The following is a 20,442-nucleotide window of genomic DNA, read 5'->3' as shown; positions in this document are numbered from 1 at the left end:
CCGAGCTCCAGCTGGAGCCTGGCGCTGATCCTGGCACTTCCACTGAGCCCTGACAGCCCCGAAGAAGCACTGATCAGCTGGAAAGCAGCACTGATCCTGGCGCTTCCGTTGAGCCCTGCAGCTCCAGCTATCTTTCGCTCAGGCTTGTGCGGTGCTGCCACCGGTTCAGCTCATTCCCCTCCCCCACTACCACTTTTCTAGGATGGTCAAGTACTACCTGCCAGGTGCCAATGTACCACAGGTGGTACCTGTACCACTGGTTGAAAAGCCCTGCTCCAAAGCACCAGAGGGCAAGACAAGAAACAATGTTTGGAAACTGACCAAAGAGAGAAGCAACCTGGAATTAAGGAGAAACTTCATAATAGTGAGGACAATTAGCTTGCCTTTAGAAATCGTGCGCGCTCCATCACTGGAGATTTTTAAGAAGAGACTAGAGATAGTCACTTGTCTGAAATGGTATAGATTCTCCTGCTTGAGCAGGGGGCTGGACTAGAAGCTGGACTTCCAGCTCTTCTATTCTAATTTAATTTAATTTAATATTTAATTTATTTATTAAATTGATTATGTTGCCTGATTGCTGTTGGGTGGTTTACAAACTCTTAAAAACATTAGAAAAAACAACAACTGAGATAAGACTTGGGAGCAAAGAAAAAGAGGAAGGGGTTGTATGTTTACAGATAAAAATTTTAAAATAATAACTCTAGTTTATTCCCCTAAATTTGCTACCTGGTATTGAAAAAGGGGTGGATAAGTACAAATTATCTTCAAACATAGATTGTATCAAAGATCATATAAAAATAATAATTTCAGAAAACCTTTAAGTGATTATGAGAAGATGAAATAACCCATGCTATTCCATTTCAACAACATGGTATATTGCTCCTATTTCATATTTTAATCACTAGGTTTAATTATTTATCACAATCCTTTTGTCACTGTCAAAATCTACCATCCTTTATGTAGTTAACACTGCATTAAATTTTCTGTTTTGATGTGAGTTTGGGACAATGAAAACAGGCTGGAATAAGAGATATTTGTGTGTTTTGTTTATGAATTTTGAAGTCCTGTTAATGCTTAACAATAATTACTTATATGTAATTATTGTTTATGAATAACATAGTGTGACAAGCACACAGATTTGTCACTAGAAGTCAAAAAATCAGAAGGAAACTTTTCCAACTAATAAATGTCTAAAGGCATGGGTTTTTGTGAATTACAGCTCACTTTATCAGTCACACCAAGTGCCTTGACTGATTCAGATTTCAGTTTGAATTGGGGTGGGGGGGGAGAAACAGGATCATTATGCAGATATAGGTTGCATGGAAATGCATTACAGGTACCTTATCAAACCAGTTCTGAATAGACTAACATGGTTCTCCTACAATTGACCACCAGAGGTCAGTGTATTTACAATCTTGTAAATTCACTGGCACTTAAACCTACACCAGGATTTCTATGATAGGGGAAATCAATGATTTTAATTATTGTGATGTAAATAAAGTCAGTAGGGGTAATGAAAATGGGAAAAATATGGAATCTTTCTTTCATAAATAGAGTTATGTACAGTCTCCTTTGAGCTGAACTTGATTTCTAGCAATGGTTCATCATTGCTGCTTTCTTGGATTCCCCCCCCCCCCCCAAAATCCAACTGTAGTTCAAGTCTGGGATTTTCCTGGTGGTCTTCTTTCCAAAAACTAACCAGGGCTGATTTTAGTTTTCCAGGATGTCCAGGAAATAAATGTTTCCAAGATATCTAAGAAAAAACTTACATGTCTGTGGGTTTTAAATCTTACGTTAATCTGCTTTACTTATTCGTTGGTTATTTAAACAATGTTAAAATGTATTACAGTATTAAACTTTTTACTAAATTGCTCAAATTGCATAAAATGGTGGAAATGTTAGACAACATACCTGTGGGAAGTAAAGTCTTCATCCTGGTTCATCCAAGCCGGGGATAAATAAGCAACATGGCGACTGCTTTGGGAAGAAGGTTACAGTTTATTGAAGAGGCAGAAAGATGGTTCTTGCAGGAAAGACCAGAGGGAAAAAGGGGAGCTGAGCACATGGGCTAGGGGTTTTTATACCCCCTCTAGCCTTTTGTTTGGAATAGTTTGCTGTTCCTGGCATGAACTTTGAGGCTATTTCTGAGTGTTATTCTAGGCCTTGATATCGTATTATCATATCTTGCTTCCCTGGTGATGGGTCTAATGACTCCTAGAGTTTGGGTGGGGTATGCAGATTTTCTCTTTGTCTTCTTGAGTTCTCTGGCTCCAACTTTCTGATGATTTTACATCTGCATTTGTATAGGGCTGGCTCCTGCTTGGGGCAAACAGGTTGGTTTCTGGTTTTAAAAATCCTTTTGAGGAAAAATATATTTTTCTGTCCTTTTAATATTTCCTTCTCTGCGCTAACGTCCCTCATACCAGACTGGGAAAGGTTGCATTTGAAGATTATAGCAAAATACATTTCCTTTTATTTCTTAATATAAATACAATGGTTCCCTATTTGTAAACCTTTTCTTAAAAAAGAAATAGGTTAGGAAAATGGGAGACCCCCAATCTACTCCTAGATTGTTTCCCAATTCTTTTTATAGTGAAGAAACAATATTAGGCTTTCCTTTTGTCACAGGGAACAGTCATTCTGTACAGACATTCTGCCCATAGAATTTTCTTGAGTAAGGGGGGAAAGTATCTCTGCAGTTTATTGTAGTTAACAACAATAGTAATAAAATGTACTATAATGTATAGTATAGTACTATAGTATGCATAGTGCTAAAATATAGTATAAAATATACATGTTTGTGTAATATGCATTAGTATACATTTTACTCTATGAAGATTTAGGTGTATATTTTCTAACTAGTTTTCATTTATTTCACCCACTTTCAGAAACCTACTGCACAATTCAGGAAGCAGATTCATGATCAAGCTTTATTTAGAACAGTGGTTCTCAATCTTTTTAATGCTGCGACCCCCAACCGGTCGTAAGTCGAGGACTAAACTGGTCATAAGTCGAGGACTACCCAACCGGTCGTAGGTCGAGGACTTTCCCTGCCCGGGAGCGCCGTGCATGTGTGGTGCCACCCCCTGCGCCAGCCGAGGCGTAGCTGGCAAGCGGCAGAGACGGAGCAGGCCGACCACTGGCTGGGCCACCAGCTGGCCCAGCCCAAGGCAGGTAAGGCACCTGCCGGAAAAGGGGAAAAAAATGGCAGACAGCCTTGCTTGGCGACCCCCGTGAAATGGTCGATCGACCCCAAATGGGGTCCCGACCCATAGGTTGAGAACCACTAATTTAGAACATAGAATCATAGGGAAGGGAGGTACCTCAGAGATCTTCTAGTCCAAGGCCCTACTCAAGACAGGAGCCTTATACTATCCCAGTTCAATGATTGTCCAGTCTATTTTTGAAAACCTCCAGTGATAGAATACCCACAACTCTAGACAGCAAGCTATTCCATTAATTGTTCTCACTATCATAAATTTTCTTCTTCTAGATTGGATCTCTCTCATGTCCTGCCTCCTGATGCTTGGAGAATAAGTCAATCTATCTTCTCTCTGAAGCCCCTCAAGTACTGGAACACAGTTATCATGTTTCTCCTCAATCCTTCTTTTCATTGGGCTAGACATCCCTAGTTCCCTCAACTGTTCATCATATGATTTAGCCTCCAGACTCTTTATCATCTTTGTTGTTCTTCTCTGCACACTTTCCAGCGCCTCAACATCTTGGTTTTTTTTCACCACCCTTATCCTCTTTTCAGCTTCAAATTCATTTTAAGATACTTTTTAATGTATTTGGAAAAACACTACATTAAAAAAAATACAGCATTTAACCTCCTACAGAAAGGTCTCAATAAATCCTTTGTTTTCTTTGAGTGCCACAAAAAGTTTCTTTTTTGATAAAAAGAATTGATTCCCTTAGAGCAGGGGTAGGCAACCTTGGCTCTTTTATGACTCGTGGACTTCAACTCCCAGAATTCCTGAGCCAGCTGTGCCAAAGAGCCAACGTTGCCTACCCTTGCCTTAGGGGAAAAGAAAGAGAAATCTGGGCTACAGAAATAAATAAATAAACCCAATGTCATTTGACACATTTGTACAAGGCACATTCCCCCAGGCATGTTCTATTAGTCCCCCAAATGTGATAAATACCTTAAGAGCTTTGAAACCAATTACATCTAATTAGAAAAAGGCAGATGACATTTGCTAGAAGAAACGAGCTTGCCGAAAACCAATTTCACAAGCTTAAAATGTAACAAGTCAGCATTTTATCTCTTTCCAGACATTATTTGATCCTTGCCATCTGCAGAAGTAATAAAGCAAAAAGAGTTGGCATTTGGGAACAAAAAGATAATGAAATGAGAGAGATTAGAGTATGTTTACAGTCAAAGGCATCAAGGGATTGATTATTTCATCAGCAGCAACCTTCAGATCATAAATAGGAAACATTGTAAAATGCAAAAATTAAAATTAAAACCCAAAGAAAAAAATGAAATTTAAGGAAAAAGACATCTTATTTATCGTATCAAAACAGGTGAAAACTAATATGGAAACAACAGATTATTAACAGGAATACACCTTTGAGAAGTAGGAGTTATTGTCAACTTTTAAACAGTGCCTTCTCTTTTATCCCAGTACTAGATGCCTGACATAAGCAACAAGAAGTCATCTAATTAATAATATACAACAATTTCTGAAGTATTTTCTTAATGGTATTGTATTTTAGTGAACCACATCTGAAAAGAATTATTTCACTGGGCAAATAAATGAAGAATGAGGTGGTCAAGGCATCCTTTTGCCTCAGCTGTGGTGGTGCACTAGTTATAATGCAGTACTGCAGGCTACTTCTGCTGACTGCCGGCTGCCAGCAGTTCAGTTCTCACCAGCTCAGCCTTCCATTCTTCCAAGGTCGGTAAAATGAGGATCCAGATTGTTGGGGACAATATGCTGACTCTGTAAACTACTTAGAGAGGGCTGTGAAGTACTGTGAAGCGGTATATATGTCTAAATGCTATTGCTATTGCTATCTTCCTTTTATATTCAGTTTTACTTTGCTCAATTCTACATGGAGTATGGTGGCTCAGGAGCACGATGGCTCAAGTGGTTGGAATGCTGGGCAGGAGATTAGCAAACTCGCGTTCGAGAGCCAAGAGCTTCTGTGAGGAAGGGTTGAGCGCTCCTCCTTCAATCCAGCTCCTGCCAGGGACATGAAAGGAGCCCCCAACTAGGTATCCCCAGGGCAACAGTGATGTCACCAGCTGATCATTTGAACCCTGAAAGCACCTCAGTGCTTCTAACATGAGTGCAAAAAAAATAATAATCTACATTTCCCAGGCCAAAGATCTGAATACATCATTGCATAAATTAACTTGTGGCCCTGATAGATAATGCATTCTCCGTATCATTGTCTCTGGAATACTTGCTGTGGATTTAGAAATAAGAGCATTATCTTTTCCCTAATACTTTCCTCCAGGTGGGAGCTACTTTCCCTCTGTATAAAATTCAAGGAGCTGTGTCTTATTTTAAAGTATGCATCACGCTCCAGGTGTATACTGTACCTCATCTAGCTTTTTTGTGTTGTGTCTGGTTTGTAGCCATGGAAAACTAGAAAGGTTTCTTTGAGAAAGGGGGTGATTTCTTTGGCTATGAAGAATGACTTCTCAAGAAGTCATAATTGGCCTCAGCAATAATGTCTGTCCAGTTTCCAAGTTTTTCTTTTGGGGGGAAGATTGTTAAGAAGATAAATGGGCTTCAATGTCAGAGGATTCTAGATTATAATAATCTACTGATTATTTGGATATATTTTATTTCAGTTTCAAGCCAGGATACAGTACCAAGAGAGCATTGGTTGCATTTGTTGCTTTTCTTTGGTAGAACTAGGATGGGGTGATACAGCCTTGTTCTCTCAATGGCTTTAAATGCTGTTGATCGTAGTACCGTATCATTACGCAATGGAGATTGGGAGTGAAGAGCACAGTAGTACAGAATGTTTTTTTTTTCATATATAATATTTGCACAGTACTATATCCTCTGTTCTTATAAGCCAGTTTTTTTTTCTTCTAGAGAAGTAGGATATAAATTAAATATGTCACTTCAATATATGCAATTGTAATTACAAAAAAGTTAAAGGACTAAAAAAATAGAACACGTCAAAAAATGTAACTCGGCTAATTGAGTTTAGTTAACATAGTTGAACCAGTGTATTTATTGCACTACAATACAAAGACAGGAACAGATAGAAAGCTAGACACCACAAGCTAACAATACTTTCTTAAATATTTGAATGATTCCATATATAAACCTTTTATGATCTTTGAGAAATATGCAAACCTCAATTCCAAGGGATATTCCAAGCCAATCTTGGCATGTGTCTCTTGCTGAAATACTTTTACTTAAACCATAAATAATTCAAAAGCAGATGTTTAGTTTATCAAGCAGTTGGCTGCTTTGAATATGTGAGTTATAAATAAATAGATCCAAAATAATCATACAGCCATGTAGTAATAAGGAAAATGTTTAAATACCAAGGGACTACCTTAACTTTCTACTTCTTTCATATTGATGCTTGTTGTGTTTACAGTGCAATTCTACCTGTGCATGTTTGGAAGCAAATCTCATGCAGGGGGTCTTCTGTCAGGTAACTGGACAGAGCAATCCCCAGTGAGGTCACATGAGATATATAATTTTGTCCACAGGGCAAAATAGGAGCTGCCCATTTCCTCAGCAGAATAGAATTGTGTACATTTCCCTTGTAATTGGTACAACAGGAGAAAAGAGTCCTTTACCGGTTCAGGTTCATCAAGTGGAAAGACCACTTTGTGTAGCCCCATAGCAGTTCCAGAGTCCCAATTATGATTTACCTGCTGTTAGGGAAAGCTAAGTTCTAAAGTGGTCTTACTTTTTTGCTTCTTGCCTCTGTATTTAACATTTTTAATATTTTGTACATGTATGATTTTAATTGTAAGCCTCCCAGAGTCGCTTTTCATGTTGAATAAGCAGCATATAAATTTGATAATTGAAAAAATAAATTCTGTCCAGCCCCTCAACCTCATTGAGACTTATTCTAATGTTTCTGTTCAGGCAGGTGCAGTAGATACCTCAGTAGAAAGGACCACTGGACCAGGGAGGGATTAGCTGGAGCCTCTTAACTATATTCAGTTTCCTGTTCTGTTTTAAAGAAAAGGTAAAGGTTTCACTTGTCCAGTCACGTCCCATTCTAGAGGATGGTGCTCATCTCTGTTGCAGCTCCCCAAATTCTTGGACATCAAAATTTAGGAGTAAAATGGTGATTTTCGGGTGTACTTTGTCCTTTCCTCCCTCCCTTCCATTTGCAGCTTAGACTGAAAACAAAGATGAAAATACTTGTATTACAAAAATCCACTCATTTCTAACACACACAAACACACACATACACACACACACCAAAAATTACCTGCTCTTTCCATTTTATATTCAATGTGACCTTTAAGTCTTTGCCATTATTTTAAAACTGCCATGACTGTAAAGGAAAACTGATGAAGATCTTTTTTTATAAGAACAATGGTAACGGGGAGTCAAGATCATTCTTTCAGATGATAAATAAACGCCTTGTTTTCAGATTATATAAAATGTTCCTCCTACTAATTTCATATGATGTAAGTGAGCGACATGTTAACACATAATTCAAGTGCTTCTCAACCTTCAAAACTTTAAGCTGTGCAGACTTCAACTCCCAGAATATTCCAGCCAGTATGAATGTATTAATAATATTAATCAATTAATAATGAAGTAAAGAAATCTAGACCTGGCCTTAGGAAGTGGGAAGGAATGAGCAAACCATTATGGAGAGGGGTGTACTTTCATAAAACATTGCCTACTTTTGAAAAAGAAGGAAGCATGAAAAACTTAGCTGATTCTCATCAACTCTAGCTAGAGCAGTGGTGGCGAACCTATGGCATGCGTGCCAGAGGCGGCACGCGGAGCCCTCTCTGTGGGAACGCACCATCACCCCAGCACACATCTCTAAAAATTCGCCATCACTGGCCTAAGGCAAGCCAGCCTGGAGCCGCCATTGGGGAGCCCACCATCCCACCCACCATAGACCCCCTGGATCTCCCCCAACCCTGCCCTTCCCGGCTCTCACATGTGTCCCTCCCCATAAGCAACATCAAGGTGACCATACCCACCCTAGCCATGCCCACCCAGTCTGCCATGACTACTGCAGCCACACCCATCCAGTGGCCACGCTCACCCAGACTGCCACACCCAGTGTAGCTGCGCCCTCTGAGTAGGCCACACCCACCCAGCACCCAGCGATACATAAGTGGGTTTTGAGTTGCAGTTTGGGCACTCGGTCTCTAAAAGGTTTGCCATCACTGACCTAGAGGTTGTTTGGTATGAAATGGGAAAGCAGAATTTCTAGCAGGCTTTCAAGTTTCTGTTATTGTATGCTATAATAATAAAGAAACCTGCCATGACTGTTCCTTAACCTGGTCAAACACAGCGGGCTAACACTGGTATATTGTAGAGCTCTAGTTATCTGTTGCCCCACTGTTTGGTTTATTACTGGCAAAGGACCAACAATTCCTTTCCGGCTGGGGAATTGATTAGCGACCATGGAGGAATTGCACAAGTTTCCCAGTGGGTGAGGGTAGCAGACGCTTGTGGGCCCAAAGTTATCCCTCAATGACCTGCGATATTGCAGTAAACATCATTGTTGCAGTTTATATTTTTAGCAACATCTTGTAACCTTTTCATCTTAGTATATTCTCAGTGTCATATAACATTTCAGAGTGGATTGATTGCTTACTGTAATGGACTATGAGAATAACCTTGGGAGATTGGAGGAAGAGCTGCAGTCAAGGCAATGGTCAGATAAGAGCTCTATCAACCCACAGGAGGAATGGGAGTGGACAAAGTGCGGGTCTAGCACATTTGTTTGGTACCGTGGTTAAGGCATCAAATGAGAAAGCAGGAGACCGTGAGTCTTGCCTTAGCATGAAAGCCAGCTGGTTGACCTTGGGCCAGTCACCTTCTCTCAGCCAACTCACCTTGCAAGGTTGTTGTTTTGTGAAAAATAGGAGGAGTAAGGTATATTGATTACTATATGTTCACCATCTTGAATTATTTGTAAAAAATAATAAAAACGGAATACAAGTAAATATATTTGAAGCCCACTAGGACTCAGGTACAATAAAGATAGTGCCAAGGAAGAGAATTGCCTAAAGTCGGAGCACCAACTACTTCATCTCATTTTAATAAGCTGTTTTTGGTAAACTTAGCATTTGAAAAGAGGCATGTAGCAAAATGTCCTTTAGGTAATCTGAGATTAAACCACTAAGAAATAATAAAGAGCTATAAGCGTTATGTTTTTCCTTGGCAAATAGAGAAGAACAAATCTTGTAGAATACCAATGATAAAAAAAGTAATGTTTATAGTTCACTATTCTTTCTTCAGGGTCAATTTCTGTTATTTGGATTTTCTCCTTTTCTCAAGATTTTTAAATGGGATCAAAGTAGCCTACAGTTAGTTTGTAAAAGAAATCCTAAGTAACCCATACCACATAGTTGCATGCTGTACAAACGTTAATTTTAAAACTGTCTTTCAGTTCTCATCCAGTCCATTTTAATGTTTAGTATTCAGAGCCTTTTTTCTTTTCATGTCTTTATGATTAACATGAGAAACAAATTTAAGTGAAATCAGCACATGGCTCATTCTAAAGTTTAAATTGCCTAAAAAATCATTTATTCATAACATTCGGGATAAAATTGAACTTTGTGGGAGTCCACAGTATAAACGTCATGGGACTGAAGAGGCATTCCCATGCATAATCTTTTGTTATTAATCAACCATAGGTGAAGAATTAAAATATAATGTTTCCTCAAGTCCAGAGTCAGCTCACCTGTCACATTCAGGATATGTTGGGATGGGAGAAAATACAATTGTCATTGTTGGGAAGAATCTCTATGATAAAAATGAAAATACTGCCTAGAATGATATTTTGTTTCAATCCGAATAACTATTTGAACAACTGATGCATCATTTGAACAATGTCAGAAAAATATCTCTCCATTTGTATGCTAAGGGGAAAAGCAAAGGTTTAAATATGAAGTTCTCCAAGATGCTGAGGAACAAGGAGGATTGGAGTTGTATTTTGCAAACTGCTATTGGTTTGGATAAAAAAATGGGTGCTGCTGAGAAATAAGAGAATGATATAGCTAGATTACAATCTAAGGTTTGGATGGCATGGTTTTCTAGGGTAAAATAAAGTTAAGACTAATGTAGCTTTTAACAATCGCTATATTAGAAGTGCCATATTGCAAATATGAAATAAATCTAAACTCAGACTGTGCCCAAAAATGTTTTTATGGGTCTCTTACACAAGAAACATTTTATAGGAAAGAAAAAGCCAGTAAGGGCAAATGGTTAATCTATTGACAGTTTTTAGAACAAGAACATAGAGAATATAAGATGAAACCAAGATAGCAACTGGGAGTTTTCAACGGTTTTCATATGCACAATTTAGCGAAAGATGTAATAGGATGTTTAGAATTGAGCAGCAGAAGACAGAAGTTGAAGCTGAATTATGTACAAATGATGAATGTATAACTCCAACTATATGTAAACTCTTGCTGAAATTTGAAACAAAGGAAGAACAAGTGAAAGAATAAATGATAAAATAGGCTCAAAGCTTTAACTATAATATAGTATTGGAACAGTGGGAAAACATGGTTGAAGAGATTCAGACTATGTTATAAGTTAAAAGAGAATTTTTATAAAATTATGTGCCATTGGTATATGATTCCAGAAAATATTTTTCTAGAATTTATAAAGGTACTTTAAATTTATGTTAGAAATGTGGACAATATCATACCCAGTAGACTTGTCAAAAAGTCAGAAAACTTTGAGTTCTAATACATGCAAAGATACAAAGAATTTTAAAGACTAATATTCAACTGAAACCAGAATTATTATTTTTTTTTGCTGGGACAAAAGACAGATAATTTAAAAAGAGCCATGGAAGATTAGTTTTATCTATGATCACTGTTAAGAGATTACTACATGTGCAAAAATGGAAAGATTGCAACATACCCATGAGAGAGGAATGGTTGGGGAAAATGATGGGAACCAGTGGCAAAAATTAACTCCTTTGCTTAGAGACAGATCAACAACTAGATTTATTAGTGACTGGAAAAACCACTTTCTGTGGAAAAAAAATGAATGATTTATAGATTTGATGATTAGAAAGGGTAGATTATGGAGACGAGGAAGTTATTATGTAACCTTAGAGAAGGCAAAATATAAATATAACTTCCTTATTACTTTTTTCTTTATTTTATTTAACATATTTGTATACTGTTGCTGCCCTTCTAACATAAAAGTGATTCTTCTTATTTCTTTTTCACTTTCTTATTACATTTCCCTATACTCCTTCTTTAATTCAAAAATTTCCCTCCCCATTTTTCTTATTAAATATAATAAATTCTGCTATGACTAAGTTATAGCTGAAGTTTGAAAAATACCTATAGTTTCAGAAAAGTGGAAAGGGGATTTCCCTGGGATGGATTTCCTTCTGAAGAAAGGATTCTGAATTTCCTTTTTGTCAAAAACCAATATAGCTTTTTGAAAAATTAAAATAATAAATTACTTTCCTTTTTAGCAAGAATCTAAAACTTTGGTGTTTCTTGAGACTTGAGGTCAATATTCAGTAAATACTATGCAACAAAAAAAAGACCAATCCTGCCTATATTTCATAAATAGTAAAGAGACCTGGGGATTTAATGCAGAAAATACAATTTTACCAACTGGGAAATAAAGATGACAATTGTTTAAATAAGTGACATTGAACTATACTTTCAAATTTCAACTGGCCATAATTGAATAAAAATAATTGCTTTTTTTTAGGGAGCTCTGTTTTCATGCAGTGGGTCCTGAACTGAAATCCTGTCACTTTGAATATCATGCCACTTCTGGTTAAAAAGAAGTGGAGGCAGAACTATTACCAGCCAAGCCTTTTAGTGACTCGTGACCATTCAAAATAAATGGCATAAACTTTGATTAAAGCTACATAACTTACTTGGAATGCAAAACTCTGGACCAGCACTAGATGGCTCTGAAGAGTCAGCAGTCATCTAGATTTTTGCAGACCTAGTCTGTTTGCCTGGCTTTGATAGATTTGACAACAGCTTTCTAAATTCTGTTTTTGTCCAAATATTCTAAATATTTCTCCAGAACTACATTCCAGGTCTTTGCAGGATATGGAAATATTTATAAACTAAATTTGAATACTTTCAGAAATTTAAGAACAGCTTGAAAACAAACTGTTTGTCTCCCTAGAGATTATGAGTTAGTGTTAGCATTCCATAGTGTTGCTTAGAGTTTATCTTATGAAAGAAAAAGCAAAGCAGCCCAGCACTGAATCAGTTTCCAGATAACTGGACTCACAAGTGACCCGCCTAGTTCTGAAGTGCAGTCCGTCTCAAAGGAAAGTTTTCCCTTTCCTAGTTGCTGGGTGGGCAGGGCAGGCTTCCTCTAATCATGAAGGTAAGAAAGTCATTGAGCCAATCTCTATAAATCTATAAAAGATAGACTTTGTTTTATAAGCAGAAAAGGACAACATGGGTTCACAACTCCAGAAACACAGGGTAAATTGGGGTGGGAGAGAATGGATAGCAGTAACTGGAATATATGTATATATATTGTTGTTGTTTTTGTTGTTGTTGTTAAGCCACTACAGCAGTATTGTTAGCAAAGCATCTTTCAGCAGAGCTTTTTTTCATTAATATATTGGAAGATTAGGTAAAAATATTAGTTCAAGTGCACATCCCTTTAGTAATGTCTTCTTCCTTTTCTTCTCTCTTTAGATTCTAACCATTTTGATTCTATTAGAAATTACAGGCTGCTTTCCTGTTTTTTCAAGGTAAGTAGAATTTGTGTTAAAAATAAATCTGAATGTGTCTTAATAAGCAAAAATGGGATGTGCAAAGAAGTGCTTCAAAAATGAAAGGTGAGCTCCCGTGCTCAGGTTGAAGCTAACCATAGCCTTTTAAAAAACACTTCATTTCTCCTGTTTTTTCTTTCTCACCTCCCTCGCTCCACCCCATTGTGTATATAAGGAAATATACCTAGTTTTCTCCTTTTATCTTTGGAACAAAAGTGTGAGCTTGCTTCAGATGAAGGATGCTGCTTGGTCCAAAGTTTTCCAGTAAACTTTGTAATGAATTTGCACTTAAGAAATCATGGTTCTCCAGCACTCCAAAAACTGCACTGGTTGCCTCTTGGTGGGAATTGAGTATTGCTAAATACTGATTGTTGGCTCCATTTCCATCAACACCACTTACTGCCTTAATTCCCAGTTAGAAGGGAGAGATTTTCCCACTACCCAAGAACAGGAGAAGCTAATTTGTTCAGTTTAGAAGTTGAGAATTTATGAAATCCATTTTTCTCAATTGGCAGTTTATTTTATTTTAGCTGGGTGGTGAAGGAAACAACTTTCTTGTTAAAAGTGTGGGAGTTTTTCCGAAGTAGCTACTCTGTAAACCCTCTGTTCCGATGTTGAATACTTGGGGGTAGCAAGTGGGGAGTGGACTCTAAAAGCATACAAAATGCTTTAACAGCCCTTTCTCATTTATTTGCACAATGTTATGAAATTATTAAGATTGCCGTTTCCCATGTGGTTTCTGGTGCTAAACAATTGGTTTCAATTTTTAGCACTTTTGAGCAGTCTATCTAGAAATAAAGAAGCATTTGGGTTGCAATCTCAGAATTCCCTGCTACAGTAGTTTCAGACATGATGGTGAGAATTTGGAGTGGTAGTTTCAATATCAGAAGGACACTGTTGGGAATGACGGCTTCAAGGACCAAGGACCCAGTTAGATAAAAGTGAGCGAAAGCTGTATTTGGAGAACAGAATGCTTCCACACAAGGTTTTAGTTATCCACTCTAATTCACAAAAGTTTATGGAGGTGGAATCATCATTGTATTCTGCTTCTAAGTTTCCTATATTTTCAGGAATGCAAGATTAGCTTCTGCTGCAAATGTTTAAAATAGCTACATTTTTCCTGGGGGGGGGGGAATATGTATGCTTTAAAAAGCTGCAGAAAGGGCAAGTTGTTTCTTTGGAATTACTACTAAAGGATTTAGTAGTCATTTACTTTAATAATCAAATAACCGACCAAATTACTTCCACAAGATTTAAAATAATTGTATGCAAAAAGGGAAGGAAAATAGAAGGAAAAAGAAAATAAACACAAGCATAAGTAAACGTCTACACCAGTGGTTCTCAACCTGTGGGTCGGGACCCCATTTGGGGTCGAATGACCATTTCATGGGGGTCGCCAAACCACGCTATCCGCCATTTTTTCCCTTTTCCCTAGCTGTCCTACTCCCTCTTATTAGTGGCCACACCCACTTGGGGGTCACCACAACATGGGGAACTTTATTATGGGGTCACAGCATTAGAAAGGTTGAGAACCACTGGTCTACACATATTAAATAGATATACAGTGCATCTCCATTTTGAAAATGTATCATCCAATTTTGTTTACTTCAAGTAATTTTAAAAATAATCCCCTGGATCTAAAAAAATGAGTCACCAGCAATACTAACATAATCTACATTTTAAAATATGATCTTTTTTATTGTCTTTAAAAAAAAACATCGGGAATCCTTGGCGTATTTGATTGTATGTGGTTCTTGGTGCTCTTTCACCCTGGTTATTTTCTTGCAGATGTTTCATTACTACCCTAGAATACATCATCAGTGCTAAGGAAGTGGAGTTTTCTCTCCTTATATATGCTACTGATTTGCCCCATCAGTGTTATGGTATGGTCTTGGTGGTTCCCTGATTAGTTGTAGTTTATTGTTAGCCACTTTGTCTCAGTTGGTAGTTCCGTGAATAGGGTTGTCCAAGATCGACAAAGGTATTGTTTACTTCTTGATGGTTGAGCGATAATCTCTGCTTATCTGGGTGTTGAATGCTGGAGAGGAGATGTTTTGATCTTTTGTTTCCTTTTTGGCTATTTGACTGACTCTTTTGGATGGTATGGTATATAGATATACTGTAGATGTAGAAGCCAAATTCAAAAACATTACAGAAATTCTTGGAAGTCTGGTACTCAGACAAATTGGCCATCAACAGGCACCTAGAGATAAGCAACATCTACATAACATTCAAAAGAGACATATAAAATATATAAATATATAAAAATAATAAAAATATTATTTTTAAAACTTAAAAAATATATATGGCTATGTGTTTGTGGTTGTGTATTTATTACACACAAAACATCAGACATTCTTGACTAAGAAATATTTTCATGTGGAATAGGAAAAAATAAAGGTAAAGAAAGGTAAAGGTTTCCCCTGTCCAGTTGTGTCCAATTCTAGGGCCGGTGCTCATCTCTTTCTTAGCCAGCATTGTCCGAAGACATTCCCTTGGTCACGTGGCCAGCATGACTATACACCAAGACACTCTTATCTTCCCACCAAAGTGGTATCTATTTATCTAGTCACATTTGCATGCTTTTGAACTGCTACGTAGGCAGTTCAAAATAATACCCAATACCCAGATTAAAAAAAATTAATTGCTCTATAAATCACCCTAAAAAAGTTTAATCACCCTAGTTTAATCCTCATTATACCATTTACGTTTCTAAACAATTTGAAGGGGCAAATCAGAAAAAAAATGAATATCTTTTTGTGTTTCCAGTTCAAAGACTTAAACTGTTGAGGCCACAACAAGATATTAACATAACTAATGATTTTACAGAACTGAACTACTGCCAGACTAAGTCTCTGTAATAAATGGGAGAGGGAGCCTAAGTGATACACATTTTCTATCTCCAAATTACATTCTGGTGGTAGTGAAAAAAAATTACTGGCTTTTTCCCCTTATTGTCTCAAACATTGATCCAGTACTACATTATGAGGATTTTTTTTAGAAAATGAAGATTGTTCCTATATAAATAACCCTGTAAGTAGGATGGTTTAACTTAGGGTTTTATCGTTTTTTATTGTTTTATTTCAAATTATTAGGAATAATTCTATAGCATGGTCACCATATTTATTTGACTAACCTTTTCAGACTTCCAGATTTATATAGATAGGTGGGAAGTATCTAGAAATTTGTAGTTAAACCTCAGGTAAAAGCTAGAAATAGCTAATGTTAAGACCTAATGGCAACAACTTTTTAATTTTTCAATCAGGAGGTTTTCCCAATTCAGGACTTTTTCAATGAAAAATCTTATAGCACTCTGTTATTGTGATATATCTCTTCTCTCAATGCTGCAATAAGTGACAATATTTTTTTTCTTTTTCCATACATAATATCCAATAGCATTTATCCAGTCCACTGCAGATGGAATCCATATGGTCCTTGGTCAGAGTGTGATGGCTGTACTAAAACACAGGTATAGTATTATAAACATTTTCTGCATATCTAATTGCTTGGAACTTTCTCCAAAATCATGAGCTGATTTATATTTCTGGACTCTTAGAAGATTATATACAGGTGGTCCTTGACTTACAACCACAATTGAGCCCAAAATTTCTGTTGCTAAGTGAGACATTCATTAAGTGAGTTTTACCCCATTTCATGACCTTTCTTGCTACAGTTGTTAAGTGACTCACTGCAGTTGTACAGTTAGTAACACGGTTGTTAAGTGCATCTGGCACCCCATTGACTTTGCTTGTCAGAAGGTCGCATAAGGGGATCATGTGACCCCAGGACACGGCAACCGTCATAAATATGAGTCAGTTGCCAAGCATCTGAATTTTGTTCATGAGATCATGAGGATGCTGCAACTGTCATAAGTGTAAAAAATGGTCATAAGTCACTTTTTTCAGTGCTGTCATAACTTTGAACGGTCACCAAACAAACTATTGTAAGTCAAGGACTACCTGTACTGGAGATGCTAAATTAAGGCTTAGTGGTACGGTATTGTTTAGCACTTGCGAGTTAAAACTAGTGTTGAAGCTATCATATCAGGGTACTATCCAGAAAGTAAAAAAAAAAAAAAAAAAATGGAAGCTAAGATTGAAATGCCACTGATAATATGCAATGTAAAAAAACTTTTATTTGCTTACAGCTCTACCCTCTATGAGCTTACATTTCTTTTTTAGTATTCCCTTTTGACAAACAATAAGTACTGGTAATAAGTTGCCTTTGTTAATTGCAACAATATATAGTACTTCTAAGTATAACAAGAAGTCATACTTTAGAGAATTGTCCAAGGGGCATCTTTGTGTTGCCTTAAATATTATATTCATTATACTCTATGAGTAAACCATTTTACTCATATTTATGGGGCCACCACAAAGAAGGGGGGATCAACTTATTTTCCAAAGCACCAGAAGGCAAGACAAGAAACAATGGATGGAAACTAATCAAGGAGAGAAGCAACCTGGAATTAAGGAGAAACTTCCTGACAGTTAGAACAATTAGCCAGTGGAACAGCTTGCCTTCAGACATTGTGAGTGCTCCATCACTGGAGGTTTTTTTTAAAAAAGACTGGATAGCCACCTGTCCGAAATGGTATAAGGTCTCCTGTTGAGCAGGGGGTTGGACTGGAAGACGTCCCAGGTCCCTTCCAGCTCTATTCTGATTAATTTATATTTTCAGCTGATTATTGATACAATACATATACAGTAGATTTTTTTTCTGAATTTTCTGGTATGTTGTGTTCTTTCAACTTATTTCATTATCCTCTTTTTTTTCTTTTTCATTTTCTCTCTCTTCTCCCCAGTATCAGGCTTTTAACTAAGACTCTCTGGATATGTGTTTACAGGAGCAAGCTGCAAGTGCAGAAATTGAGGTATCCCTCTGCTTGCTGCTCTGGCCATTAAATTACAGACAGAGCTAACATGCAAAATCAGATTCCTTGTCTAGGGCAATTTTTTTTTCAACCAGGAAAAAAATTAGTTGTGGAATTCCATAATTTCAAATCCAATCCATCAGACTGTCAAGCTGTAGAAGGCTGTATAGTTATCATTATTCTGACATGAATTCTTAATAAGTGACTGGTCCCTAATTTTGATGGGTATGTAATTTTACATAGACATATACCACTTTCAAAATAGAGACAAGCACGCTTTTTTTCTACGTTTTCTTTTTTCTCTCTCTCAGCAACAGGACTAATACAAACAACAGGGAGGGTTCAGAAAGAATTATAATGTGGAAGAAAGAAAGAAAGAAAGAATGTGGAAGAAGAAAAAAAATGCTTATTCCCAGAACTCACTAACCATCAGCATGTGTCATGATGAATTAGGCCCAAGAGAATATTCTCACTGAAAACACTCCTTTTCAATCCTAAATTAATGTGTTATGGTTTAGATTCGCAGGCGAAGTATAGCAACTTATGGACAGTTTGAAGGAAATCCATGCTCAGGAAATTCATTTGAAACTCGTGCATGTGTTCCCACAAGAGGCTGCCCAACAGAAGAAGGATGTGGTGACCGTTTCAGATGTTCTTCAGGTATACAGCTTAAAGAGTTTAAGTGACTGGCTTATTGTGTCAAGTGCTAGGGAAAATCGGAACATTCGGGCAATTCAAATGAGGGTAAAGATTTATTGCAAACTTAAGCTCTCTGCAAAAATTTGTGCTACTAATGGTCAAGGGAAATGAACGGGAATTAAGAAGGCATTCAATGTGGGATGGATTTAGATCTCTTGCGGGCACAAAGGGACTTGTGACATGTTTGACCCCCCTCCTTCGGGCTCAGCCTGGTCATCTCTTAAAGATAGCTCTGTAGTGACAGAAAATGGAAGTAAATAAGAAACAGTAGAGAAAATTATCTAACAGAATTACATTTCAGCTTTGTTTGTCAGATTGTGGTAGAGGGACCATTGAATAAGCCCCAGGGTTGTGGTTCTGGCTAATGAAACATTCCAAAGAACCTCCAGGCATTTATTCTCCCCAAAGTCTTTTATTGCTACAAAATGTCGGCACAGGCACAACGGAGGGACGCCAGGATTCAAGCTCTCTTCCCCTGAGCAGCCAAATCACCAGCATGTTCCCTCCCCAAACCAGCCGCCATACCTCACATTATCCAATTAGTGTGAAGGTCAGATGCCCTCTTCCTCTCTCCTTCCCGGGCCCCACCCCCAATGCCCCCTCTGCTCCTCATCAACCCCACATTTACCAGACAATTCTGCATATTGTCAAAAGCAAGAATATAAAATACTTGCAGCGTTGACATCCAGTGCCAAAACACCGGAGCAAGATATCAAACAACACTGTGTTTTTATGAGGTCAATTTATTCATCAATTCTGGTTTTCCTTATAGATCTTACCTATCACTATTGTCTATTTTTATGGTAATAGGACAATGCATTCGCAAATCATTGATGTGCAATGGAGATCAAGATTGCCTGGAAGGTGGCTCTGATGAAGATAACTGTGAAGAAGTCAAGAAAATATGTGACGAGAAGCCCCCACTTAGATCACCTCCTAATGTAATGCTTACAGGAAGAGGGTAATTTGCTTTTGTTGTTCTTCTGAACGAAAAAGTTATACTTTTTACTTACCAATCCCTTGTTGAGGAACTCTGGGCAGCATGTTTAATAATTACTATATTAATTATTACAATTAATCGTGACCACTTAATTCTTTCAACCAATACTTATTCAGCTTCTCCCTGTGTATGATCCTTGGTTTAACAAGGAGTTCTTGGAGATGAAGTACTAGAAGAGACATCTGGAGCACCATTGGAGGAAGACTCAGATCAGATTTGATTGGAATGGTTGGAGCCCCTTTTGATTTTTGACATGTGTTGTTGACCAAATTTGTCCTTTTGTCCCTGTGATATGCTTTTTGGATGGTAAAGTATTGTGGTTTTTTTTTAATGTTGTAAGCAACTGGAGTTGATCGGCACCTAAGTTGAATAAAATAAATAATATATATTTTCCTATGTTGAGAATTAGTAGCATGCTAAAGGCTGAAGTCAAAGCATATCATTTTGCCTAAGCCTGCAGAATCTCTTTGTGGTGCAATTCAAGCCAATTTCCATACTGAGAGCATCAGTTCTTTTTATATACATCTGCACATCTCTATCCAATATTTACAATTTAGGATAGTCTGTAATAATCCACATTAGTTTCTTTGTTACTACTGTGACTAAAGAGAAATTCCATTCCTTATTTTTTTTCTAGAACAGATACTGTTTTCCCAGGTTGGAATTTCTGGACAATTAGATCATAACATCTCCTCAACCTATGCAACCTTAGTTGAGGGACTGAAGTTGGGTTTTCATGTTATGTTAGGCTATCATGTTAAGGATCATTTAACACATCATTGTGTTTTAATAAAACATTTTATCTGGTTATTCTGATATTTTATTTATAGAAGGAAAGAAGAACATTTCTGTCTGAATTGAGCCACAATCGCCAACCTGAAGTCAAAAAAGATTTAGGCAGGAAAGTGAATGCTCAGATATGTAAGAGCAGTATGGAAATAGCTCAATAATTGTTCAG

The 20,442-nt window shown here is 37.3% G+C and overlaps 1 protein-coding gene across 3 annotated transcripts in view; it reads left to right on the top strand.

Annotated features, from left to right (window-relative positions):
* Window positions 1-20,442, top strand: part of C7 (complement C7) — a 42,976-nt gene that overhangs the window by 977 nt on the left and 21,557 nt on the right. Inside the window, exons 1-5 of one of the 3 annotated variants that reach the window (XM_039331824.1) lie at window positions 12,377-12,515; window positions 12,836-12,891; window positions 16,309-16,381; window positions 18,304-18,445; window positions 19,295-19,445. In XM_039331824.1, coding sequence (XP_039187758.1) covers window positions 12,510-12,515; window positions 12,836-12,891; window positions 16,309-16,381; window positions 18,304-18,445; window positions 19,295-19,445 — 428 coding nt within the window. In that variant the 5' untranslated portion in view covers window positions 12,377-12,509. Of the gene's footprint in view, window positions 1-12,376; window positions 12,516-12,571; window positions 12,617-12,835; window positions 12,892-16,308; window positions 16,382-18,303; window positions 18,446-19,294; window positions 19,446-20,442 lie in introns of those variants that run through there. The other 2 variants (XM_039331822.1, XM_039331825.1) reach the window with 2 other exon arrangements.

This window comes from Crotalus tigris, unplaced genomic scaffold (genome assembly GCF_016545835.1).
Source record: "Crotalus tigris isolate CLP2741 ecotype Arizona unplaced genomic scaffold, ASM1654583v1 scf7180000024438.1716836, whole genome shotgun sequence".
Lineage (NCBI taxonomy): Eukaryota > Metazoa > Chordata > Lepidosauria > Squamata > Viperidae > Crotalus > Crotalus tigris.
Note: the sequence above shows the minus strand (reverse complement) of the source record. Positions and strands in the feature narration are given on the sequence as shown.